The sequence below is a fragment of the Sycon ciliatum genome, chromosome 9 (genome assembly GCF_964019385.1).
Source record: "Sycon ciliatum chromosome 9, ocSycCili1.1, whole genome shotgun sequence".
NCBI lineage: Eukaryota > Metazoa > Porifera > Calcarea > Leucosolenida > Sycettidae > Sycon > Sycon ciliatum.
The window spans coordinates 2518926-2546636 of NC_088651.1; the positions used below are offsets into that span (position 1 = coordinate 2518926).

At 46.8% G+C, this 27711-nt stretch overlaps 2 protein-coding genes across 2 annotated transcripts; both read right to left on the minus strand.

Moving 5' to 3' along the window:
• Window positions 1–1284: 1284 nt before the first annotated feature.
• Window positions 1285–14025, minus strand: LOC135825320 (sterol carrier protein 2-like). The gene is made up of 12 exons (XM_065338057.1): window positions 13896–14025; window positions 13341–13446; window positions 12648–12776; window positions 12116–12212; window positions 11467–11608; window positions 10642–10698; window positions 9895–9991; window positions 6078–6134; window positions 4522–4601; window positions 3601–3683; window positions 2604–2676; window positions 1285–2152 (listed from the first exon to the last, which is right to left on the minus strand). Exons 2-12 carry the CDS (start codon window positions 13384–13386, stop codon window positions 2042–2044), a joined length of 972 nt encoding a protein of 323 aa, XP_065194129.1. The 5' UTR covers window positions 13387–13446; window positions 13896–14025; the 3' UTR covers window positions 1285–2041.
• Window positions 14026–18856: 4831 nt separating this feature from the next.
• On the minus strand, window positions 18857–27495 carry LOC135824511 (probable ATP-dependent RNA helicase DDX47; the record flags this gene model as incomplete). Its single annotated transcript, XM_065337249.1, is given in 10 exon segments — window positions 18857–19798; window positions 21647–21847; window positions 22807–22867; window positions 24167–24243; window positions 24608–24671; window positions 25415–25555; window positions 26106–26164; window positions 26331–26402; window positions 27025–27072; window positions 27425–27495. Coding segments are annotated over 10 exon segments (965 nt in total), but the record flags the coding sequence as incomplete, so codon positions are not given.
• Window positions 27496–27711: the final 216 nt, after the last annotated feature.

Genomic DNA, 27711 nt, shown 5'->3' on the forward strand with positions numbered 1-27711 from the left:
TAGCAATCTTGCTCTAGCCAGGCCGGCCCAGCTCTGCGGACCAAACTGACAGCAGCCACGGCAATGCCAATGGTGCAGAATACATACATGTGCGTGCACCCGTACGTCCGCTCACTGTCGCACGGACGCACTACGTGTACCGTACGGTATAGCTGCTTTTCACAGTGACACGCACGACACGGTATTCGCAATGAAACCGTGCGAAGCACATTCAGGTACTGTAATCCGCCCAATATTCGCGTCACTAAATTTCGCGATTTCTTAGAACCAGCAAGTTAGTTGGCGATGGCAAAAGTTCGCGAAGCACCGGGGCTACCTACATACAGTACTGTGTCAGTAGTAGTACAATGTACAGTGCTGGCAACTGAAATCCGACCCCCTTGGCGGAGCGGCGCGCCGCCAAGGGGGTCGGATTTCAGTTGCCAGCACTGTACCAGGCGCGTGCGTTGGTGCCCTTTAAGGGGGGGGGGGTTCCGGGGTGTCCCGATCCCCCGGGGAAATTTTTCAAAAAAATGAAGCAAAATCCTGCATTTTGAGCGAAAAAAGGGGGGGGTTCCGGGCACCCAGAAACCCATACGGGGCACGCGCCTGAGTACATACACCCACTGTTGAAGCTTGATTTCACATTGGTTAACATTCGCCTTACGCTCTTCTCGCGAAAAGAGCGAACTTTAATCTGTCGCGAATATTAGGCAGTTTACAGTTCTACCAAGAGTATATGTATGACAAACAAAACGGTTTATGCACTCTTGGCACTACCGGTACTATCATCAGAAAAAACCCCAAGCAAGAGGTTGTGCTTGAACTGTACTGTACAACATATAGGCAATAGTGAAGGCGAACAGTGCTGTTTCTACTATGCGCACAATGCCAGAACGCACAGCTCACCAAACTCGGGTACACTCGGACTGGCGCACATTTGCATCGCACACTCCATAACCGCAGTGCTATAGTAAACGTGATGTGTGAGAGGTGCGGCTTAGAAGGCGTTTGTCGCAACCTGAATTGTCACCGGCATGGCATTTGTAACCACACTCCCGGACGCACACACCCATGCGTGTACCACATACGAGAAGCGCCGATACGGCAAGTATGAAACGTCATGAATGGCGTACAACGTACAACCAATACGCGTGCCCTGTGGCTAAGCTCTGCCATGGCACACACACGCGCACATACATACACACACACACACACACACACACACACACACACACACACACACACACACACACACACACACACACACACACATATACACACACCGCCAGGCGAGAGAGCGGAAACGAGGAAGCATGATTGCACAAAAGAAGTATTCCAGTGAAAATCTAAATCTGTTGAACCGATAATCCTAGCAAAGAAAACGCCAGACAGCACGCATACTGTGTGCCCCAAACAACTGCTGTACAACGAACACACATTAGGCCAATGGTCGCTGTACGTACAGCGAACTACAGGTAAGAATGTTGCAAAAACTGGTTAAGCATGCAGCGGGCTGTGATGAGTGCCAGGAGATCGGCAGCCCTACACCGAACAGCTCTACACCGAACATGTACATAAACACTGCAAAAGTGCCAGTGATGACGAAACTAGAACGTTCTACAGCACGCACGCTAACACACATATACACAGACGGGGGCGCGTGCGCACACCCACACACACCCACGTAGACACGCGCGCACGCACAAGAACACACTGGGTTGGGGGACTGCAGCGCAGAAAAGGCATGTGATCCAGTTGTCAAAGTGGTTCGGCCACGAGCAGTAACGCAGTGACTCGTTGTCATGCAACGCCATGTTGTCATGGTGACAATACTGGCGGCAGAGCAGGCCAATGCCCACTCCAGTGGACTGCCACGTGAAGTCCACCTGGCTGCTACGGCGGGCGGGATCGTGGGGAGAGAGTGAGAAAACTACCCCGTTAAAAAATCACACTGAACTATGCCTCGCCTCGCTCGTGCGGACTAAATCTCCATGTGCCTGTGATGGGCTAGGTTGAGAATTGTTCAGAAACGACGATAGAGTGATGGCAACGAGCGGGTTTATCTTTTGTAGACACCTACGACGCAGGCACCGCCAAGTCCAAGGTTGTGCTGCAGGCCAACGGTAGCGCCTTCAACTTGTCTGTTCTCCACCTCCTCGTCCTTACGAAGCTGCAAGGAGCAAGTGTGCCACAAACAAAAAAAGACAAAACAAAAGATGGCAAAGAAGCAATTGCAAGATCTCGTCCATCCCAAAAGCATACCAAAGTGAAGCCAAAAGAGCAAAAAAACATTTGACAGCTCTACAGGGACCTCAGGTCAAAAATCACCCAATACCAACATCAACACAATCTCTTATTGGCCACTGGCCATCATGAGAATAAAGAGTTGAAACAGCAGCAGCAGCAGCAGCAACATCACCACCAGCACCAGCAACAACATGTGTATAATGCGCACAGACACAGCAAATTAAACAACAACGGGGCAAGAGCAGCATCACCATCTCCTCCACCAACAAAGACCACAGCAATGTTGAAAAGGAAACACACCCACCCACCCACACACACACACACAAACACACCCACACACAAACACACCCACACACCCACACAACACTACTGACCTGCCAGCAGATCTCCGCACACTGTGCCAAGCCGGTAGCACCAAGAGGATGTCCTTTAGATATGAGACCGCCACTGCAAGACAACGTGTCAGAGCACAATAAAGATGATCATTCAAACATTATGGACATGCGATTACTGATCGAGGTCAGACTTTGGATCAGAAATTTTAACGAAGTGCAAAATGCTCTTTGACTTGCTCATGATAGTCCAAAGACTTATTTCCATAAGTTTGGTGTCTGCCGCACTTTGCATCTAAGTCTCTTCACACGCTCTGGGGTTAGAGACACATTGGTGTATGCTGCAAGCTCCATCCCCCCCCCCCCACCCCCGCTTACATTTGTAGATGGGGGGGGGGGGGGATGTCACATGATTCCAGCATGCATTTTTCAGCGCTAACGTGTACGGGGTTTAAAGCTGCTGGGCGTATCTTTGGCTTATTTTCGAGAATTAAAAGTGCGTCGTTGGGCCTGGAAAAGTGCGTACTGAGTGGACATGAGTGGTAAAGCGTACGCCTAGAGCCAACCTGTGCACTCTGTTGTGAAATGAACTAGTTAACCAAGGGATCAGCTCACAGGAAGATAATAATGTACGGAGCAATACTTCGAAATTAGACTGTGAGCGCAGGTTTCGCTGACGATAACGTGCACAGTACATGTACAGTACAAGCGGCATCAAGAGTACTACGTAACCCTCAAGAGTGTGCAACTGCCTGCACAACCTCTATGCTGTGCTGCGACGGCAGAACTTCACATCGCGTGACATGGTTCAAAAGGTTATGCTGGCAAACAGTGCAAAGTGACCACAAGAGAGTTGTACCCAAAGCTGGGTTGCGTACAACCCTGTATCTATCATGCACAGAGTGCAAATAATGTGTACGGGTTCATCACGTGATGTGAAGTTCTGCCGTCGCATGTAGACCCCATAGCTGGAGTTGCACACTCTTGGGGGTTATGTACTCTTGCCGGCATGGATATTAGGTACAAACACAGTCCTGACCTTGGGTTGACGACCCACTTTCCACCGAACGTAACTTGGCCTTCATCGATCAGTTTACCACCTTCGCCGTCCCCGCACAGACCCTGCATGCATGCAAACACATTCATTGACAGTAAAACAAAAGTAATCGGGGATTAATAGATCACTCAAGATTGAATGTAAGTGAGGAGTACACTACGTCAACAGATCGAGCAGCACCAAGAGTGCGCATGGCCCGAACAAACCACACAAGGAGTTACACACTCTTGTGTATCGTATTTTCCGGAGCAAAAGCTGCACTTTAAACACCAGAAATTCACACAAATAAAGTCGGTGAATAAAGTCGGTGGATAAAGTCGGTGGATAAAGTCGGTGGATAAAGTCGGTGGATAAAGTCGGTGGATAAAGTCGGTGAATAAAGTGGGTGGATAAAGTCGGTGGATAAAGTCGGTGAATAAAGTCGGTGAATAAAGTCGGTGAATAAAGTCGGTGAATAAAGTCGGTGAATAAAGTCGGTGAATAAAGTCGATGGATAAAGTCGGTGAATAAAGTCGGTGAATAAAGTCGGCGAATAAAGTCGGTGAATAAAGTCGGTGAATAAAGTCGGTGGATAAAGTCGGTGGATAAAGTCGGTGCTTAGACTACGATGGTGAAAATAACAGTGATAAACCGGGTAGATAGCGGTTTTCATGACAACAAAATCCGGGTGCGGCTTATACTCCGGAAAGTATGGTACAGTCAGACCTCGCTTATCCGGATCCTCGCCACGCGGAAGAATATTGTTGGTTGCCGATTTACAGCATATGTCATGCATACATACAGGATGTGTATTCTATTAACCGGTTCCCTCGCCTATCCGGATATTTTTTTGTGAAAAGCCGATGTGTGCGGTTAGACTGTAGTTATGTGTTCCGGCATCGTGAACAAGTGTAGCATACGTACCAGCGCTTCATATGTTATCAGCTCATTAGAAGAGAAGCAGTCGTGGAGCTCAACGACCTGTACATCTTCCACCTTGACATCTACCAGGACAGGAATAGGCACAACAGCAGCAGCAGCAACAATAACCAGAATTAGCGATATAGATAAAATACCGTTCTTGGAAATACTGAACCAACCTCACCTACAGATGGGTACAATGACTGTACAATGTTATCGTCATGAGTGCGCATTTGATACTGTATAAGCCGAAATATTCGTCTGGAATTTAATTTCGTCTTTTCGTCCAAGGAGCTTTTCAACGACATAGATTAAATGCCAGACTAATGTCGCTTTATCCAGCTTTTCAATATACTCGTACGGTATGATCCATGGACGAAATTTACAACCGGACGAACTGGAATTGGACGAAATTATTGACCGAGGAAATGTTCTGCCTGTACAGTACCGTTCATGGCTTCATTCACGATAAAATGGTTCATTCACGATAAAATGGTTCATTCACGATAAAATGGTTCATTCACGATAAAATGGTTCATTCACGATAAAATGGTTCATTCACGATAAAATGGTTCATTCACGATAAAATGGTTCATTCACGATAAAATGGTTCATTCACGATAAAATGGTTCATTCACGATAAAATGGTTCATTCACGATAAAATGCTTCATTCACGATAAAATGCTTCATTCACGATAAAATGCTTCATTCACGATAAAATGGTTCATTCACGATAAAATGGTTCGAGACTGGTCTACAGGCCTTACTTGATCAAAGTAGGTTTAGATTTCTGAGGCCAATTCCGCCTATTTCGGATTTTAAAACTTTTATAAAAGCCCATCAGAGTCTTAGGGGCCGTCCAAGGTTACCAATGATATTTTCAAAACGAAAAGATTTCGTTTGGGGTGGGTGAGTTTGATGGAGTTTCGTTTTGAAAATAATTATTGAATGCAGATGGAAAATACCCAGTTACTTTTGGGTGTCGAAAATTGACATCAATATTTTATTGGAATTCGTTTTACCTGCAGAAAAGGTGGGTGGGTGGGTGGGGGCTGAAAATACTAAAACTTTTCGTTTTGTAAAAACAATCGGTAACCCCCGGACGGTCCCTTAAGGCCGATTTACAATACAACTTCTTGCGACGCGACATGCGACTTGCGACACCTGCGACGAGCTGCGACAGCGACACACGGTTCACAATCTTTTTCATGTTTGCGACATCCTCATGCACAAGTAGTACTATACATCCTTATGCACAAGTAGTACTATGCACGTGCACTGCACGTGCACCCAGGGTCGAAACTGTACTCCATTTGTGTATGTCGCGCGTCGCATGTCGCAAAAGTTGAACTTTCTTCAACTTTTGCGACAGGTGCCTTGCGACAGGCAGTTTCTTGTCGCAACTGTCGCAAATCGCGTGTCGCGTCGCAGAAAGTCGTATTGTGAATCGCCCTTAATGATATTGAAAACCATTCAGTGAAGACATGGACAAAACGTACACCTGGTTGCTACACACGGTTTTCGGCCAGCATTGGCAAAGCCCAAACGTGGATCTTACCGGCCTCGGCGAGAGCATCCCGCGTCGCTTTCTGCGTCATGTGATAGCCGCAGATACCTGCAAAAGAGCACAAGTACCAGCACCAGAGCCAACAACAACAATGATGATGATGATGATGATTTATGACCTGATGTTTGTTTTTATATTTGTAGTTCTATTGTTGACATCTTTTGTCTTTTCTTTGGGTTAAAAGGTTAACTTCATCCTCGTTTTCCTATTGCCTTGTATTGGAATTTGCCCATAAAAGTGGCTACGGTGTGATAATGCATTTTAATATTTCGTGTTTTAACATTATTTTCAGAAAATTGCTCTTACAATACCTTGTGTTTTATATTCATAATATTGTTGCCCGTAAAAGCGGCTTGGTCACATGATGATGATGATGATGATGATGATGATGATGATGATGATGATGATGATGATGATGATGATGATGATGATGATGAGGGATCTATACACGAAGCACGCCGTGACTGGTGTGCTCGTGGAATTTAAAGTGAGTAACCTAAGTGTAGGGTAAGTGTACTGTAGGGTGTGTAGGGTGTGTAGGGTGTGTAGGGTGTGTACTATGTAGGGTAAGTGTACTGTAGGGTGTGTACTAGGGTAAGTGTACTGTAGGGTGTGTACTATATTTGTGTACTAGGGTGTGTACTATATTTCCTACAATATCAAGATCAGTATGGAGATATCAGTGCCAATGATGCTGTTTTAACATCAGTTCTTTAAACGTAAGAGTCCTGTACATGAAGATTTGTGTTGTGACTAACACAGGAGATACAACTCTTTTAATTTTGTATATGAATTATTGCCTTTGAAGGACTCCATCTGTTGCTACGAAGTTTTAGCCCCATGCTCCCCAGCGCTTTTTAGCGCCCGACGACAATTACCAAATATCATCGATTTCCCATATGGATCAAAGGATAGTCTCCTGAATCTTCTCCAGTCGAGCTGAGTCTGGACGCTACAATGTCGAGACGCGAAAAGAGAAAATGCAGGAACACACAGGAGCATCACATGCAGCTGCATTCTGCCTCGAAGAAAAGCACAACACCAGCACCACGCATTTGGAAGACATTTGGAAGAAGACGAGGAACTACATACAGTCAAATCTGCCGTTAGCGACCTCTCCTGTAGGCGACCATCTACCGTTAGCGACCGATTTTCCGTGCACCGACGGTTTCACATACAAACTGATCTGTCCAGAGCGACCATCTGCTGTGCGCGACCAGCGACCGCGATTTCATGCACGGTGGCTGCATTCAAATCTGCTGTAAGCGACCGCGACCCAGGTTCAGGTGCGAAACTGTACTTGCCAGTGCGCTGTAAACTGCAAAGTGTGAAAATGCGCTGTCTTGCAAGTGCGATCGACTGGCGCCTGGCCTGTAGGCTGTACTGAGGCTGTGCTGTAGCTCTCAAGTCCAGGCGCTAGGCAGTGTCGATCTACTGCCGTGTCGCATACGCGTAATACGGGTATGGTCGTCGTTGAATATCCAATAAAATGATATTAAAAATCACATTATTCTCGTCGATTTAAGTACATGGAAGCATATACCTGGTATGCCGGATTTACCATACATCTGCCGTAAGAGACCATCTGCCGTAAGCGACCGCTTTTTCTTGCACCAAGGGGCGGTCGCTTACAACAGATTTGACTGTATCTGCGTTCGAAAAAGCCTCTGTACTGTGCAGTATGCATGCGTGCACGGGGTCCGCAGATCAACTTCGTTCAAAAATCATTGTGCCGCACGGGTTGTATCATTTGTGTGCGATCATGGCCTTTCTTCTTTCGATCTTCAAATCGCCATAGCGTCCTTGTCATGACTCCAAATCAGCTGAAACTTTGCAGGAGGCATGGAAATGCCATGCTGAATCGATTGGTATCATTTTCGAAGGGTTTCCTTGAAAAATAAAATTTAGCCTGCACTGGCTACAATCTGACTACGAGCGAATGGTAAGTTTTGTAACATATGGCCATATCTATTCTAGAAACGGTCATGAACTTAGAATGTGCTCTATTCTATTTATATATTGTTGTTTCTCAATCTGTATATTGTTGTTTCAATAGATTTACAGTAACTCTAACTCTAACCCTAAAACCTAACCCTAACCCTAACCCAAACTCTAACCCTTAATCACACAGTGACGTCATCTCTATCAGGCACAATGGCGCACGTATCACCTCTCCCCCTCTCTCTCTCTCTCTGCATATTCCATTCTGCCATGGTTGGGTCTCACCCTTCATCTCAACTGATTAATTGGCCATCTTTTGATGTGCCAGGAGATGTCGAAATAGATTCTGGGTTGGAGGGAAGTTCACTGAGCAATACAATCTTTCCATTTTCTTTCTTCTGTTTTCCTTTTCAATTTAATCCTCCCTACCCAACATCCCTTTGGTGCGTCCATGGAGCTATGAAGCCGAGACCTCTGGTCGGCGGAGCTTAATGGGCCCCACCACCACACTCTATCAGTCACCCCAGTGTCTGGAGATATGTGGATTTTGTAGAAAAAAAAGAAAAAAAAGAAAACTAACACATGAAGCACAAACGCCATGCTGTATGAGCAGAAATATTCGTCTGGAATTTAACTTCGCCTTTTTCGTCCAAGGAGCTTTTGTACTAAAAATTAAATGCCGGACTAATGTCGATTCGCCCAGCTTTTCAATACACTCTTGTGATCCGTGGACGAAATTTTCAACCGGACGAACTCCCTTTCTTTGGAGTTGGACGAAGTTATTGACCAACGAAATGTTCTGCCTGTACAGCATTATAGTTTCGGCCAAGCTGCGGCGACAATCACCATTGTATTCGACTTGAAAGGCAATGGAACGAAAGGACTACAGTCAACTTCGCTAATAACGACTGCGGATATAACGACAATTTGCGAATAACGACGGAATTTCCATGCCCAGAGCAAAGTCCCATCTAACTGTAATACATATAATGAGACTTCGGGTATAAGGACACTTCGCGAATAAGGACACTTTTCTGATGCCCCGCCAGGTGTCGTTATAAGCGAAGTTGACTGTAGTTGAAACTATATCATATGGCTTCTGTGCTCCGTGTGTTAGATGTTGTCTAAATAATACCAATACGGTCAGACCTCGCTTAACCGCACACATCCGTTTTCCACAAAAAAATGTGTCCGGATAGGCAAGCGAACCGGATAATCAAACACACATACTGTATGTTGTACCGGTATGTTTGCATGACATCAAGAGTACATAAACCAGAGTGTGCAACTGTGCATATCAGAGTTGAAACAGCGCAGTTCGTGCACTACGTCACCCTGATGAGGTCAGCCAAGCCGCGACTTGCGTACAGCTCAAATTTTAAAGTTTCATACCCCGGAAATCAACCAAGTTTGCTTGATTTTAGACGTCCTGTTTCAGGATTTCGGTATTTTGTGTGCCTGTGTACCTGTGTACCTTTTGTGTGCCTGTGTTTCAGGATTTCGGTATTTTGTGTGCCTGTGTACGCTGCGTACATCCACCGACAAGTAAAGTCACCAGGCTATCCGTATCAAAAAACCGAAATCAGGACAAACTCAGTGACCTGCACCACCGCGACTGGTTACGCAACTTGTCACCGTTCCTGTGGCTTACCATGCCGTCAGAAATGATGTACTGCACGAATTACGCTCCCACAGGAACCATCCCGAGTTGCACATTCTGGTTTATGTACTCTTGATGGCATCATTAAGGTGTTAATAGGTAACCAACAATGTTCGTCCGGATGGCGAGAGATCTGGATATAAGAGGACTGGATAAAGGAGGTCTGACTGTAATCACAGGGCCAGGGCTGAATTGAATTGTACTTGCCTGATGCACTCTCGAAGGATTTCGTCACGTCCGTTGCCATCTTCATGGCGGAGATTTCGACTGCCGTGTCTTCGAGGTTATGTGCTTTGACGAAGTCCTGCAGTGACAGAGAGGAGAGGCCGAGCCAAAGTTGACATGGTCAATGGAGTGCAAGTTGTAAGGACGCGTGGAGGACGACGAGGGGATTACTTCTACGGAAGTAAAAGCAGGCGCCACAATCAGCCTTGTGAATATTCTCCCGGGGAACAACAACAACTCGTGAATAACGACACAATTTTCAGACCTGTTAAGCATCTGATTGCATAATTTCAAACTCACACATAACGACTACTCTCGAATGACGACACTGTCATGTCCAATCGAGGGTTGTTATTTGCAAGGTTGGCTGTACCCGTGGGTGCAATCGTGCTAGTTATGCTCCATGTGCATGAGAGGGAGATTGAGATTGATGACACATAGATCAAATATACAACACACACACACACACACACACAGAAAGAGAGAGAGAGAGAGAGAGAGAGAGAGAGAGAGAGAGAGAGAGAGAGAGAGAGAGAGAGAGAGAAGAAGAGAAGAAGAGAAGAAGAGAAAGGAAAACAAAGAGAGACACACAGCAAGCCCACACGGACAGACCCAGACCCAGACACGCAGACAGACACACCACACAACAAGAGAGAGAGCATAGAAGGACCAACCCTCTCCAGACACCAGAGCACACAAATACAGGCATTGCTGTATATAGCAACTCACCTTACTACACACAATGGCTGCAGCTGCACCATCAGATGTAGGGCTACATTGTAGTTTCTACACACACAACACAACACATATCGCACAACACATATCACACAACACATAACACAAAACACAACACATGGAACTAACACATGGAACTAACTACTCACTTCATACAGTGTCCACACTGAAAGCAAGTACTAGTGCATGTACTAAGGTGATGCAATCGGTACCGATTACGTCATCATTCGAGTTCTCTGTATGCAATATCATACACTGAAGATATTGGCTTGCCAGTTGCCACTCGGTACAAAACCCTGAGCATGTCGACGACTATCATTCTCCTGACCTGCACACTGTACAGCTGTAACAGGAAATATGCCAATGATGCTCTTTACGGGAACCACAACATGGCTACCGAACTACACACATACACACAGCGTGGTGTTGTTCTTTTCCCGCATGCTCACTGACTCTCATCAGAGAGCATGCACAAGCACACACGCATTCTGAGCCGGATACCCTGCTCTACACAGGCCAGGCGGAACCGGTCGGTCAGGCCATTGCCGGAACAACTCTTTGGCCATGGTTTACTGTTGAGGATGTCACGTGTGCTTGCCATACTCATACACTGAGTATGAAAGCGACTATGGCATGGCCGGAACGATCAAAAACCGCTTCCGCTGTTCCTCAATTACAAGCATGGACAGGTACACACAAACAGACACACAGACATACATACACACAGAAACATACACACACAGACATACAGACACACACAGACATACAGACAAACAGAAACAGACACACAGTGCCAAGGGCTTCGCATTTCTCGCTTACCGTGAGCGGGTCGAAGATCTCCTTGGACTCCATGATCTCCTCCAGGGTGTAGACCTTCTGGAACTGAGCACGGGGATTATTCGCTGAGTGTCTGTGATTCTTTTCGGCTACACGTGCAAACTGCTCTTTCGTAGTGCCATACCTGAACAAGAGAACGGACCAAACATGGGATGGTCGCACAAAGTCAGAAATTTAGTCTTTACTGTGACTCCAGAGTTATACACATGTAGTCGTAGACTACCATCGGATAGAGAATACGGCCAAACGTTAGTTACTATGTCACTGCCATCGGATAGAGAATACGGCCAAACGTTAGTTACTATGTCACTGCCATCGGATAGAGAATACGGCCTAACGCTAGTTACTATGTCACTGCCATTGGATAGAGAATACGGCCAAACGTTAGTTACTATGTCACTGCCACGTGTTGTCTCGCTGCACTCTTGCTCAGAGGACCCGGAAGACCAGTGACAGTGGTGATACAAACGCACACATACAGACACACAGACACACAGACACACACAGACAGACAGACACACAGGCATACAGACATACACACACACATGCAGGCACACAAAGATACACACGCACACGCGCACACACACACACACACACACACATGCAGATATACACACACACACACACGTACTGTTTCATATGTTCTCTGGCAGCGAGACCGAACATCCACGGCGTTACTGGGGTAATGGGTGAACCACCAAAGTTTGCTAATGACGAGATGTGCACACCTGGGAAAAACGACAGCAACATGACGCAACAATCACACAAAGAGGAAGTCAAAGTAAATAGAGCATTTGTGGCGCAGCCAAACAGCATCAGCGGCAGCATAATCATCAGCAGCAGCATCATCAACACCACTACCACCAGCGGCGGCAGCAGCAGCAGCAGCATCACCACCATCATCATCATCAGCAGCAGCAGCAGCAGCATTAGTAGCATTAGGAACATGGTAACATCAGGAGCAGCAGCAATGGTGACAGTAGCATTAGCATCCGCATCAGCAGCTCATCAACACACACACACACACACACACACACACACACACACATGCGCGCGCGCACACACACACCAAAGACGCACACACGCACACACACACACACACACACACACACACACACACACGCACACACACACACACGCACAGCACCAGCACCAGCACTTACCAAGAGGATTTACACCATTACTTTCCATCTGTAGAGCTCCTTTCTGCATTTTCTCAAAACCGAGCGCCATTACACATTCGGCCTGGCCACCGACCACCAGCTGTTGTGCGAGATATAACGCCGTTGAACCTGTAGAATGTAGAACAAGGGAATGTCGCAACTCGTGTTACAGTAGAACTACGATGCGACGTACCCCACGGACAGTAGGAAAGTGTACGTAGTATCCGAGGCGCAGTCCTGCTCAATGAAATCCAGTCGCGGCACTCAAATATGCGCCTTGCAGCATTTCGCATCCCAGTGTTGGCAGGTCTAGGGCTGTGCAACGCCCGGCGCATACATGAGTGCATAGACTGGATTTCATTGAGCAGGACTGTACTACTTTGATCGTGTAATACGTGCTGATCATTTACGTGAATGTGAGCTCATTCAGCCAAGTACATGTACGTCGATGTGCTAAAAAATTCAAAAAGAAACATACACCGCATGCACTGACGGGCTTTTGGTCCCTCTTTGAAGAATGTACTCGCAATATGTAGACACACATAGAACCCCACCCACGCCATGCGCATCCACCCCCCCCCCCCCCCCCCCCCAAACACCCACACCCACCCACACCCACCCACACCCACCCACACCCACACACACACACACACATCATGCGCACCCACCCATCCACACACACACAATCATTACCTGTGGCACAGTTGTTGTTAGTATTGTAGACGGGAATTCCGGTCATGCCAAGCTCATACACGGCACGCTGACCTTTCGTTGATTCACCAAACACGTAACCTGTCACCTATGCATGAAAACGCACAAACACACGTACACACACATACACATGCGGTCATGTACACACGGCGATAACAACAGCAACCATTGTGTGTGTGTGGGGGGGGGGGGGGATACTTGCTACCAACAGCAGCAGCAGAAACAATAGCACCAGCATCAACAACAGCAGAGGAGCCTCTACGACCAGCATCTCCAGCAGAGAGAGAGAGAGAGAGAGAGAGAGAGAGAGAGAGAGAGAGAGAGAGAGAGAGAGAGAGAGAGAGAGAGAGAGAGAGAGAGAGAGAGAGAGAGAGAGAGAGAGAGAGAGAGAGACAGAAAGCACGCACATGCATGCATGACATAAAGAGACAGAGAGCGAGACAAGCAGACAGACAGACCGATAGCTAGCGAATTCAGTTAGCTGACGGCTGACTGTAACACATGTCCTGGTGGCATTGTCTTAAGCCCTACACTTACTGCCTGCTGTACTTGCTCAAACTCCAGACCAGCATCGAGCAAGGCATCGCGACCAGCCTCCTTGGCTAGCTGCGGATACTCCTTTCCATCTTCTCTCGGCTATGCAACACACAAACAGCAGACACAAACACAAACAGAGCAACGGTATTGCATTGTACTCTGAACAGCAACCAAACAGCAGACACGAACACAACAACAGAAATGCACGGTACAATGCACAGCAGGCAAACATAAAGCATTGCACTGTCAGGGGCGGATCCAGGATTTGTCCAAGGGGGGTTCAATTTTTCCCACCCTACCCACAATGACGAAATGACGACATACACATGTATAACAAGTTCACACGTCCGCGTTATCGGTACAGCACTAATTAACAATGTAACTTCAGTACCCTTATTTTCAACACTCTGCAGCTAAAACATTATTGAAGACACACAGCACAAGGAAGAAAATTTCAATTTCTTTGCCGCAGAATGGCTGATTGGTACATTCTCCAGCAGCTCGTCTGTAATAATTGTCCATAATATTGTACTCCGAGCCGCCCGATGTTGACTCTACTGTACAGTAGGTTCCATAAGGCAGGCTTCCTGCATCTTTTGTGTCTCAGTCATAATTGTCCCCAGTTCGGAAAAATTTTGATTATTGGATGATGGGACGTTGTTGAACTTGAAGATGATTTTCAAAGTTTCGCTCTTTGTTTTACCTTCGACACTAGTGGCTAAACTTTTCTTTGGAGTGTCACCAAAATTCAATGGCAGCTGGTCTTCAGCCTGCCTCTTTCAGACGCTTCGACGAACTCTAAGACAGCTCAAAAAGCACGAGCCGTGATTACAATACAGCACTGCACGGCCACTATTCAGAAACTAGTATTTGAAGCTTACTTTCGAAGTTTCCGCAGCAGCTCAACAAATGCATGCACCTCTTTCTCCGAAGCGAACGCGTAGCTGTACATTCTGTGCAGATCTACAATGTACTTTACTTTTCTACATACAAGACAACAACGTCATGACATCTAGCATGGGCTTAGGTGCATAGCTAGCGGACCGCTCTGGCCTGGGCTGACTAGACTGGGCCATAGCATGGGGCACGCGACGCATGAGCATGGCTTAGTAATACTACTAATAGTGGTCACACCCGAACTATGGAGTATGGTCGGAATAATCAGGGGGGTTCGTTCGAACCCCCCGAACCCCCACTGGATCCGCCCCTGACTGTATACTACCGTACTGGCAATATATGTTGCCGCGTAACGCGTAACGCAGGGGGGTGCGGCGTAACGCGCGACCAGGCTAGTGCGACAAATTTTCGTTGAGTTCGTAACGCGCGTCCGGCGGGGTGCGGCGATCTTTTCATTGCAGTTTGCACTGCAAAAAAAGGCTGAAAATTGTGAAAGCACGTGTACCGCGTGGTGAAAAGTAGTTTTTGGAGGAAGCGCTCTTCCCCTATGTCACTTTCCTTTTGATGATCTTTTTGTGAACAGATCACTCTGATAGTTAAAATATACAGTCTTCTATTGATATCGTTGTCGCCCTTTGCCGTCGGGTTTGTAACAGTTGGATAGCAACTGAATTTCTGTGCCTTCAATGTGGATGAAAAGAAAAAATGATGCGGCAAAAGCAAAAAAATGATGCGGCAATACCAAAAAAAGTGATGCGGCAATAGCAAAAAAAGGACTGCGGCAATATAGAAACCTGTGTAACGGCTCCTGTGCGACTTTGCATGTAACGCCCTGCGTGCGGCAAACATGTGCCAATGTAACGCTTCATGGCCTCACTGCGGCAACATATATTGCCAGTACGGTACATAAGAATCGACATATAGCGGAAGTAACGCTAGTCATCAGCTGGTACATGTAACAGGCAATTTCTAACCTTACTCTAACAGACTTGTATTGGGGCATTGGGAGTATAGACATGAAAGTGTGAGATGATGCAGTGTAAGAGCTTCAAGTAAGTGTGAGGAGATGACAGGAGTGGGTGAGGGGAAGCCAAACCCAGCTCAGACACAACAATCCTGTAGCTACCATGAACCAGGGTCCACTGCCACCAGCAAAGGCCATTTGACGTGAGGTCGTACCGTTGCAGCGCCCATAGACTGCAGTTCAACATCTTGCACGGGAGAGGGGGGGGGGGGGGGGGGGGGGGCATCCAGCCCTTCAAATTACAGAAACGTGTTTACAGAGTTTCGATCTGTATGCGGTTGGCCTTGCCCCGAAAAACTTCTAAAGCGGGATTCACAGAAGCTTTTTTGCGATGCGACACGCGATGCGACAGACGCGAAACCGGGAAAACCCCAAATCGCAGCCTTGTCGCACCCCACGCAACTGCCGCAACTGGGCCATCGCAGGCCATCGCAGAAGTTGAGCTTGGCTCAACTTTTGCGATGCGATGCGATGCGACAAGCGATTTGGTGTACGATTTTGACCTTTTCTACAGCAAAGTTGTACAAAGGTGCAAGAGTTGCCTATAAATTTTTACAAGTTATGACAAACCGCGCGAATGTCATGGTGACGTACCCAAATCAGCAAAACTTTGTCGCATCCCTGACTTCTTCTGTGAATGGTATTTCGCGAGTTCGCATCGCACGCATCCATCGCAGATCGCGTCGCATCGCGTGTCGCATCGCAAAAAAGCTTCTGTGTATCCCGCTTAAGTGTTCATGATTTCACAGCAGAGAGACCATTCAGTCACTGTATTGAAGAACTACTTCAAGCGATCTAACGTGCACGTGACTGTGCAGGAGTGCGAGAGTTCCGAGCTACATCAATATAGCCTTACCTTTTCAAACTGGATGCGATGCATATACGGTCATAGGTGATAGGACAGGCACCAATAAAACACACACACACGTATAAACACATGCATGCACAAACACGCACACACACACACACACACACACACACACACACACACACACACACACACACACACACACACACACACACACACACACACACATGTATACGCCCGTCACACACACACACACACACACACACACACACACACACACACACACACACACACACACACGCACACGCACACGCACACACACACACACACACAAACACACCCCACACATGCACACACGCGCAAAACACTGAGATATGAAACAAAGTACTAACAGGTTCATCCATTTATACAACAACAGCCACTAGCCATCCGCAGTGCGCTCTTAGGTCCATACAACAGCAACCACGGCGAGTGCCGCACCAAAACACACACATACACACACACACACATCAGCACCAATACCACCACCACACATCCAGTATCCATTGAGTGCGACCAACGAAATCCTACCCGCGGCTTGACCGCGTACAAAATTAAAAGGCATGTTGGATAGTTTGTGTGTACAGAAACAATATGCATACTTCGACAAGTACAAACGGTTGGAAGATGCAAGCAATGACATTTTTAACGGAAATATTTCGCCTGGATTTCGAACACTGTCAAGTAAGTTGAACTAACAGAACCATTGTGTGTTAGCCATGGAGTTTTTAGAGTGCAGTGTAAGGTAGAAATGTAGAGCCATGGGACAGGGCAACCAACAATCCAGGACATCACATGCAGTCATGGCCACTGGACAGCAGGAATAACAGACCTGCTTTATTTTATTTTTTTAGTCCTCAATTTTAATTTCCAACGAAAGACAACTACAACGAATCCCAGTGAATACTGCACTTGTATTAGCCAAGAATTATAAGTGTGCTATCAATGTGCCTTTCTTAGTCTGATCACATCATTATGATGCTGTTCTTGTATGGAAATTTCAAATGAGTATTCAATGCCATGAATTTGCATGCAATGATGGTTGATGCTTTTCAAATAAGGATACGTTCAAGAAGTAAATGCAGAAATTCTTTCTTCCATGGATCAACGAGACTGTCTTCTACTTTCAGAAGAGTGCACAAACGTCGTCACATACCTTCGTCATTCCAACCCCAACAATGTATGCTGGTGACTTTTTCCTGGAACTCATTATCGCCATCCCTCTGCTAAACATGGCCTGAGGCAGGCTAGCACTCCTGGAAGCAAGCATGCTTGCAGGTTTTTCGCCTCCTCACCGAGGCGTTTGTCTCTACAACTAACAAGCCACACACTTGGCCTACTCGGGAGCGTTCCGGCGTGTCTCCAACAACGTCGTCAAACAAACAATCTTGTCACTTTTTCCAGTGCCTGAAGAACCCGAATCACGTTCATCAGGATCAAACGCAACCTCTTCAAAGTTTCCACCAGGTTGCGCAACGGTTTTCATACATCATCTCACTGAAACCAGCACGCGGCCGAGGGTCTTCTTTGGGAACAGCCAGGAATCCACGGAAAATCTGCTCAAAGAATGAGATTCGTACCGAATTTTGAAACTCAGAGGAACTGCAGGGACAGTCCCGATTTGCTTCGCTCTGTGACGTCATTCGACTCAGCTCAGCGCAGCGCTAGCACAGTAGCAGCAGTGCAGTAGCAGTAGCACAAGCCAAAAACCAGAAGTAGATAAAAAAAATTAAATGTACGAGTACATGTACATGTACATTGTATTTACTCCATGCAATGATCCAATAGACATCATACGAGTGAAGCTGTTCCCTTTTCATTCCCTCAAATAATTGATGGAAAGTGCTGGCAAGGCCTGCATTTACAGCCATTTCACCAGGCGTGTGTGTGTGTCACTGTTTAGAGGGTTTATCCCCCCCCCCCGGGCCCCCCAGAGCTTTCCCAGGCCTGCAAAGACGGTAAACAGAAAGGAAACTATGCTTTCAAAGCCCCCCCCCTCCCCCCGGTTTTCTTCTTCTTCGGGTACTAGAAGATGAATTTCACACTACCAAACCAGGTTTTAATAATTATTACATAGATTTCAAATCCTGACCAGGGAATGGGAGAGCACAGTAGTGCCAAATACATTCAAATATATATTTGACGACTCCTATCCCTGATTGTGACTGTCACGTCAACGTTGTTTCTGAGAGATAAATTCAAATTTAATATCGGTTCAGGAAAGCTCAGTGAGATTTCAATACTAGTAGTATGCAAAACAAAACTAATTCTTGACTCATCACAAGGTACTAGGTGCTTGACGATTAGCTGCCATGTACGGGAAAGGATGATTTGGGATTAGGCTATTACGACTCCCCGCATGATGTGTGAGCGCAATTAAGAGTTAGGCCCTCTTCAGACTAGGTACAAAACAGCCTATAAGTCACATTTACATAGAAGTTTCCAGGACAACAACAAGAATCTGGCGGGAAGCCTAAAAAGCTGCCCAATCCTTTCAGGCAGGGTGCCAACCCTTGTACATAGTATTGAAATCTCAGCATCACCCAGCATGATTTAGCTTACAAGCTTACAGCATGTGCATAACCAAAGCCAAGAGTACTCTCACAAAACTGCACTATTCTCAGGGTGCGAAGACTCCATTCAAGGCAATTCATTTGTGTGTCAAATACCAACACTACATTGAAATTCGTGTCTGAACTGCATTAGAAATAGAAAACCGAATCAACCAAAATGTTGACCCTGGGCCATGTCTAAGAGATGTAACGTACTGGAAGAAATTAGAACTATCATGTAGCTTGATGATGAGTACAAACTATAATACCAGCACAGGCCAGCCTAACACACTCACGGGGAAAGAAAGTAGACGCCAGCCAAACACATTCGGCAAAGGCAGGGAGAGAGAGAGAGAGAGAGAGAGAGAGAGAGAGAGAGAGAGAGAGAGAGAAAACGGTGGACGGTCTAGCCCTATCGGCCTCGGCCCCGTCCTCGCCCTCGGCCCCTTCCTTTCGTATCGCCTTTGCCTCTGCCCTTCGATCGCTGGTCGAAGGCACGCTTGACAAGCTTAGCTGAGGGAGCCTGGGAAGCCTCATCGTCATCATCGCGCTCCCTCTTCTTTGACTCAAACTCCTTCACCTCCTACAGACGGGAGCAGAGAAAAAGAGACAGAGAGGTCATGGGACCAGGATTGAATGCTTGAAGCTAGTAGGCGTGAGCAACAGGGTATACTGTAAAACATGTAATTTTAGGTGCATCATAATTTCGGTGGCAGAGACCTGCCAGGTTTCAGGTGCAATGTAGAATTAGGTGACCAGGGTTCCCGTCACATACAGTGCATACTCTAGTGCCTTTAAAGTGTACAGTCGAGCACCAAGGGACCGGCGGTATTTGTTCGCAATAACGGGAGTTCTTCTTATCCATATGTTTTGCCCAGTGAATACACAGTGATGAATCCAATGGCGCTTGAATTCTAGTTCTTAGGTTTCACTGTAATTTTTAATAAAATTTAGGTGCCTGGTTTCTCTACCGAAATCACCGGAATTAAAGTTACACCGAAAATCACATGTTTTACAGTACCCCTAAGAGGATGCAACTGCGGTCTATAGAGGTGTGCGGCAGCGGAAAGTCAAGCCAGCAGACACATCCGTTCACAAGCCTGCACCGGTTTTTATTTTATTTTAGCTACCGTGATGTACGCAAATCAGCCGTGGGTACAGCTCTGGGCTAATCTGTTTCCCCTGTACAGGCAGGTCTTTGAACCACGTGGCAAGATGAACATCGTGCTACTGTAGCTCTAGGTAGAGTAATGAGGGCCGTTACACAATCTTAGGGCGTATGTACTCTTCGTTTCACACACACACACACACACACACACACACACACACACACACACACACACACACACACATTACTACTACTATTGACAGCTGCCAGGATTGGCCACGCCGCTCCCAGATGGGAGGTACCGTCAGAGAGGTTAGGGGGGGGGGGGGGGGGGAGGAGGGAGGCAATGTTCCAAGTGGCGATCCAGATCTTGCCGCCTCCGGAACCGTCGGTTGTGGCAAACTTGGCAGTGAAACTTGAATTGTTGGCGTTCAGCCACAGTAGGGCGCTTTGGACAGGTTCCACAACGGTGAGACCCGCAGCCGATTTAAATGAACGCTGACACACACACACACACACACACACACACACACACACACACATCTACAGTGTAGATGTATAGTGTGCTCGTATACTGGAGTATGGGTGTTGTAACTCTGCATGTTAGTGTCGCATATCACAAGACTTCGTAGTGAAAGTCCACGTCCCAGCCACTGGCCAAAATTACTGTGGAACTCCCTACTACTCCTACCCCTGGAAGCAAGTATGCTCTGAACATGGCAAACAGGACGACATGATCACACGGCCATGACCAAACTAATACATGTACTGACAATACACATACCATAGTGTCTTGTATATTGAAAAGCATGTCTCATTATAGAAGCCTGTTTTGAATACAAGCCTGCTTTTCAAGATACACTGTCGGCACACAAGCCTGGCTTTAGGGTTTACATACATGTACAGGGATGAATTTATTCTGTATCGCATCGCAGTTTGCGATGCAAAATCGATCTATTGCTACTCAAAAGTCACCGTGACTCGCGGAAAATTGCGATACATACAGGCTATCCATGCCTAGCCTGCGCCGTCAAGTAACATGCATATTGTGCAGTGTATGTGGTGCAGGGTATAATCTGCGTGCACATGTATGCTTCAGTCGTTTTCTGCAAATGGGTTTCAGGCATCACTCTCAAGAAGGACAATGTGGTAAACACCCAACCTTCAAAGAAAAATGCTAATCAAAATCAAAGACTGCTACACAATTGTGATTTCGTATAGCAGAAACAGCTATGCAAAAATATGACAGTATGCAGTATTCCAGCATACAGAATCACAGAGAACAGTACACTGTGCTAGAAGCAGCCAAAGAAAGATCCTCACCGTGCGCGCTATCCTCTGAGCTTCCATCACGCGCTCCTGCATCAGCAGCACTTCGGCTTCCTGGGTCGGGTAGGCGTCCATTTTCTTGCCAATCAGCTCCTCGATGCGCTTGAACAGTTCCACGCCGTACTGGGAGACAAAGTTGATAGCGCGACCGGCACGACCAGCACGGGCTGTTCTACCCACACGATGAATATAGTCCTGTGCACAGGATAAAAACAACAAAGCCCGCTTGGTTGGCTAGAGTCCATTTCAAAAATATACTGTAGAGGCAGAAAATTTCGTCGGTCAATAATTTCGTCCAACTCCAAAGAAAAGGAGTTCGTCCGGTTGAAAATTACGTCCATAGATCATAAGAGTGTATAGAAACGCTGGACAAATCGATATTCGTCCTACATTTAATTTAGTCCAAAAGCTCCTTGGACGAAAAAGACGAAATTTAATTCCAGACGAATATTTCTGCTTATACAGTAGACGCATGGTATTTTTGGAATATTTCAAATTTGGCTGGAGCTTCTTGAGAATGTTTTCCGGAATATTGCTCAGGTCCTTTCCCCAATTACACTCATACAGATTTTTAATTTTAAGCGATCAGATAACAAATGCCCAATTTGGAAATTTTTGTGCTCAAAGTGATCACAGATTTCATGTGGTATAGATGCTGGCCTAGCGGTTTTTTTCGAAATCACGCGTCTATACTTTTCAAACGCACTGTAGGTTGCCTGTTACATACGAGTTACGAAAACAAACAAACAGCAGTTCTCTATGGCACTTGTCCGCATACATGACTTTTTGCTAAAAAAATGAGAATGAGGACAAAACAAGATGGGGGTACACAGAAGAAAAACTGAAGCGAACGATGGATTGATTCAGAAGAGCAACGATCAGTACAGGCTTGAATGATAGAGAATGTAGTTGTAGGGGTGTAACCGTAGTTTTAACTTTTAAGGCCATCGAATGGCCTATCGACGTATCCTTCATGACAGCGCTCAGCAAGCTTTTTTAGCATGCGATTCGGCCACATTTCGCACAATCTTGACAAAATCCGCAATCAAAGGATGCTGGTTGCCAGAACGGTATAGGCAAGTAGACATGGATACAGTTAGCGAAAGGTAGAACATTTCACATGTGGTACAGCAGCTCGCAGTAGTACAGCATACCTTGGAGTGGGTTGGCATGTCGAAGTTGATGACAACGTCGACGTGTGGAATGTCCAGACCACTGCACAGGAGACACACACAGACACACACACAGACACACACAGTCCATTTGCTACAATTCAGCAGTTCATTACGACCAGTAGCGTAAAATCCCGCCAGAGCGCCCCGTCTCTCCCATGCGCCCCTCCCTGACTTCTTGTATCATCGTATGACTCTGTGAAGTGCGATGCCGTACTGCACTGCAAACGCGTGCTCGACCTGGTTGGAAATGTACGCAACAGTTCACACCCTCTTGACCAGGGATCGGACAAACTCTGGGTTTTGACGCGTTTGTACGACTTCTGCTCTTGACCTTTGGTCGGTGTACGAGATGCACGCATACATTTTGTAGGATGAGAACTTGTTCATGTAGTACTGAATGCAGCCAGTAGGACTCGCCCATCTGCCCCTCCCCACCTGGACCTGCTAGAAGGGTCGCGGAGGTAGGGTCACTCTGGTGGGATTTTACAGTACTGTACAGGAAGAAAGTTTGGTCGGTGAGTAGTTTCGTCCAACTCCAAAGAAAGGGAGTTTGTCTAGCTGCAAAATTTAGTTCATGGACCATAAAACCATATTGAAAAGCTGGCCGAATCGACGTACCATGCGAGATTTGGTAATTTGTTAAGGCTGCCATCACCCCACGGTACAAAGCACTGCGTCTACGTCCACGTAAGGAGTTTTTGTTCAGTTGTCATGATGATGATATGGGCTGAACACGGGAGCAGAGGAAACGTAGACGTGGTGGTGGTATACGACGTTTTGGATGAACGTGCGTATCTCCCCCAGCCTTTTCTCCAAGCGACCTTTTACATGCGGTTGAATTATCAAATTTCTTCAAAAACGTGACTGCGTGTAAGCGTCAAGAAGTTAGAACTGTGCCTGTCTGATGACACGACCACCCGTTTTGGTCTTTTCACCGTAGATGTAGACGTAAACGGGAGTCGGAGAACGTAGTGTGATGACGGCCCAACTAGCACCGGCGGCCATAAGTGCACACACTCTTACGAAATACATGTACAGTGAAAGCTGTCTAAGACGACCGCTCAAGGGACCTTCAAAATGCGGTCTCTGTTTTTCCAGGTGGTCTCCTTATCCAGGGTCATTTGACTGGGAATAACATCCCTTGGTCCTGGTTGTAATGGTCTTCTTGGACAGGTGGTCGCCTCATCCGAGTGGTCGCCTTGACAAGTCTTACTGTATACTCTCTTGGTTCAGTTGTCTGATGATTGCCTAGTGGCATGAAACTCAGAGTTACAACAAGCCTGAACGTCCTCCGCTGAATCTACTGTATGGATTTGCATACTCTCTAGGTATAACTTACCGACTGGCTACATCAGTGGCTACCAGGATAGAGTGTGACTTGGCCTTGAACTTGTTCAGGGCTCCCAAACGTTTGGGCTGCATCCAACAAACACCATGAACACACACACACACACAGCATGAATACAAAATGAGAACCAGAGCCACTACACGCAGCAGATGGGAAACGACGACGGCATGGTAGTGTGAAGCATCGGTTTCGACAATATCCTTTTGAGTTTGGCTTTAGAAAATTCTCGATACGTTTAGTTGCTTGCATTCAGATCCTGGAGTTAGCTTGATACTGGTGGACCATTGAAAAACCCCACAATCTCCAATAATAGCACAGCGGTTACAGCTGTCATTGAAATAAAAAAGAGCCCTGGGCTCTTATTACAGAAAACAGGGTATACTTCAAACACAGCAAGAGGGACGACAATTGTGGGGGCACATAAAGACATACCTGTGACATCTGACCATGAAGTGGCACGGCGCTGAACCCGAGATTGCGAAGTAGCAACGCAGTCCTGGGCAATGCAAGAGAAAGAGCAGCGGCGACCAGAAAAATCAATGAATCATATAGTTTGATATTTTCTCAGAACATGCTGCAGTGGAAGCTAAAAGACTGATGTGCAGCATTTTTAAAAGTCACCCTCTATAGGAAACATATACTATGTAATACATAATTCATAACAGGCTGGGACTGCTACCCCCCCCCCCCCCCCCTCCCCCTCACACAGACACCCGGTTTTCAGTCTCTAGCTCAACTAAGAAGATTGTACTGTGTGCCTGTGTGTGTGTGTGTGTGTGTGAGTGCTGGTGGGCTAGCTTCGCATAAGTGTCTCTCCAACTCGGCTGCTGAAGTGGCGTCGGTCTCGGCTGTGGCATCGGCAGACTCGGTCCGGAAACAGCGGGTTGCCCTGCCCTGCTGCAGAGCGCATTGTCTCGGCTGCGGTCGCTGCTGCAAGTCATCACGTGGTTTCGACCTGCATAGCTGATAATTTCCTGTCCAGGAAGTAGAGCGGCGTTTCTGGATCCAATGCTGAACTCAGTGCTGTCGACCCCTGCACAGGGGACACGTGACCATTTGATGGCAGTGTTACCAAGGACCAAGGTGTGTGTGTGTGTGGGTGTGTAAGAAAGAGAGAGAGAGAGAGAGAGAGAGAGAGAGAGAGAGAGAGAGAGAGAGAGAGAGAAAGAACAGGCAATGAACAGTCTCATAACAGACAAAGCACACGATAACAGCACTGACAAACGACCAATAACTCACCGCGTCGTGTTCGAACATGTGCAGCAAAAGATGATGAAGGAATTGCCGTGCAGTTCGTTAATGATGAAAGCCAAGTAGCAATCCATGAACTTCTGGGGAACAAATATGTATGACTGTTGTAGCTTCTCCACAGTGCCATACCTGCAGCAGAGAGAGAGAGAGACAGAGAGAGCGAGAGAGAGAGAGACAGAGACAGAGAGAGCGAGAGAGCGAGAGAGAGAGAGAGAGAGAGAGAGAGAGAGAGAGAGAGAGAGAGAGAGAGAGAGAGAGAGAGAGAGAGAGAGAGAGAGAGAGAGAGAGAGAGACACACACACACACACAGACACACAGAGTGAGAGAGACAGAGATACTAGTTTTCGTTTCTTATCTATATTTAGTACGGACGACCCCTAAGCTGCTTGTGCTTATGAACACAATTGCAAAGCTGATGATAATGTGGATGTGCAAACTTCACTACTTACGAAATTTTCCATGGACAATTGAACGATTCGGAATGTTTCAAAGTGGTTGTACAAGTACATGTACATGCATGTCCATTCCCCAATGGCAACACTACGATAGCGGATTGATACTGTGTGTCATAACGTATAGCCAAGTAGCTACTTTCTCATTCGCCTTATGTTAAGAGTCTAAGACAGATCAATCAAAGCCGTAGCGAAGGCCGGATAGGCAAGCAGGACCGGTGACTTACTTTGTGGATACCTCGACTTTGACGGCGTTGCGCACAGACGCACGTTGCAGCTTCTTCACCTACACACACACACATACACACACACGCACAAACGACGACAGCAAGGAGAATATCGAAGAGAACACGTCAGAGCAATGGGGCGGAGTTGCCTCAACTACGATGACTTTGAAAACAAAACTAGGTAAACTCTCACATCATGCAAACAAGACCAACACCACAGTGTACCTTCTTTGTCATAGTCGCTGAGTACAAGTATGTTGTTCTTTCCTTCGGTATGCACTTGAGGATTTTATCGACCTGTGTACACAAGATAACAACAGTGAGGAGTGAGCAAACATGTTGTGCAAAGCCACAAAGATACCTGTGCACACACACGCGCGTACCACAGAAGGATAAAATGTATACCGGAGTATTTTTAAACACACATAAGTACACACACACACACATGCACACGAACACACACCATTGGACCATTGGACGCCCATCGCCGGAGGCGATGATGGCGATGCTACAGCAGAAGCCGTAGTAGCTTGTGCTGGGATTGCACCATTCAACAGCTTGCAAGGCTGAAGAATTGACCGCCACTATTCAGCCTGGTCTACACCACACAGCTATGAAGTGGCTTTTTCTGGCCAGTGAATCCCTACTTTTTGGTCTTTTTTCATTTTTTTCCCCGCACACACATCACACCACATACTCCGGCATGCACTGGCTGTTGGTAACCACCCAGGAGAATGAAAGAAAAGTCAGGAGGAGTCTGAGAAAGAGAAGAAAGACGTGTGTGATCATAATCGTCGGGAATCGAACCCGCAACCTATCGATTGGAAATCACTGCACATACCACTGCACCATATGGGACACACACACACACACACACACACACACACGAACAAACATCAGCACGGTTCTCCGTACATACCTCAATCTCGAAATCCATGTTTAGAATTCGATCAGCTTCGTCCATCACCTGCGGCAAGAAACACATTTGAAAAGTACGCATACACAGACACACACAAACAAGGACACACAGAGCCACACAAGCACACACAGACATGTACAAGCACAATGAGACACACACACATAATTATTATAAATAATTACGCACCCGTCTACTGGTCAGGCCAAGAACCACCTTTCCACTTCCATAGGACGGCTACCAACCACAATGAAGTGTCAGATGCTGCCCCATACAGAGTGGTGGAGACTGGATCAGATCCACCAAGCAGAGGCCAAAGTCCTAAATCCCATCTACCCGTCCATGTAACAACAATCATCAGGATCGGATACATTCAGTAACAGCACAGGACGCGGGCACCTACCAAAAACTTGAGGGAGCGCAGGCTGAATCCCTTGGTGTTTTCCAGATGATCGACGAGACGTCCAGGTGTAGCTGTGAAGAACCAGCATACACACACACAACAGAGCAATACAGTCTAACCTGTAACTAAAGACCACTGTGACTAGCGACCAGCCTGGTACTACAGTAAAACCTGTAACTAAAGACCACCGTGACTAGCGACCAGCCTGGTACTACAGACCACTTTGCCAGGCATGGACGGTCTCACATTCATATAACGGCTGTGCACTGCAAACCTCTAAGGACCAC

Excerpts from the sequence above, each read along its gene's own strand:
- LOC135825320 (XM_065338057.1), bottom strand. The coding sequence starts at position 13,386 with ATGACCGGAATTCCCGTCTACAATACTAACAACAACTGTGCCACAG. Across the intron at positions 12,777-13,340 it reads TAACAACAACTGTGCCACAG|GTTCAACGGCGTTATATCTC; the intron begins GTAATGATTGTG and ends TACATTCTACAG. Across the intron at positions 4,602-6,077 it reads GGATGCTCTCGCCGAGGCCG|ATGTCAAGGTGGAAGATGTA; the intron begins GTAAGATCCACG and ends CTGTCCTGGTAG.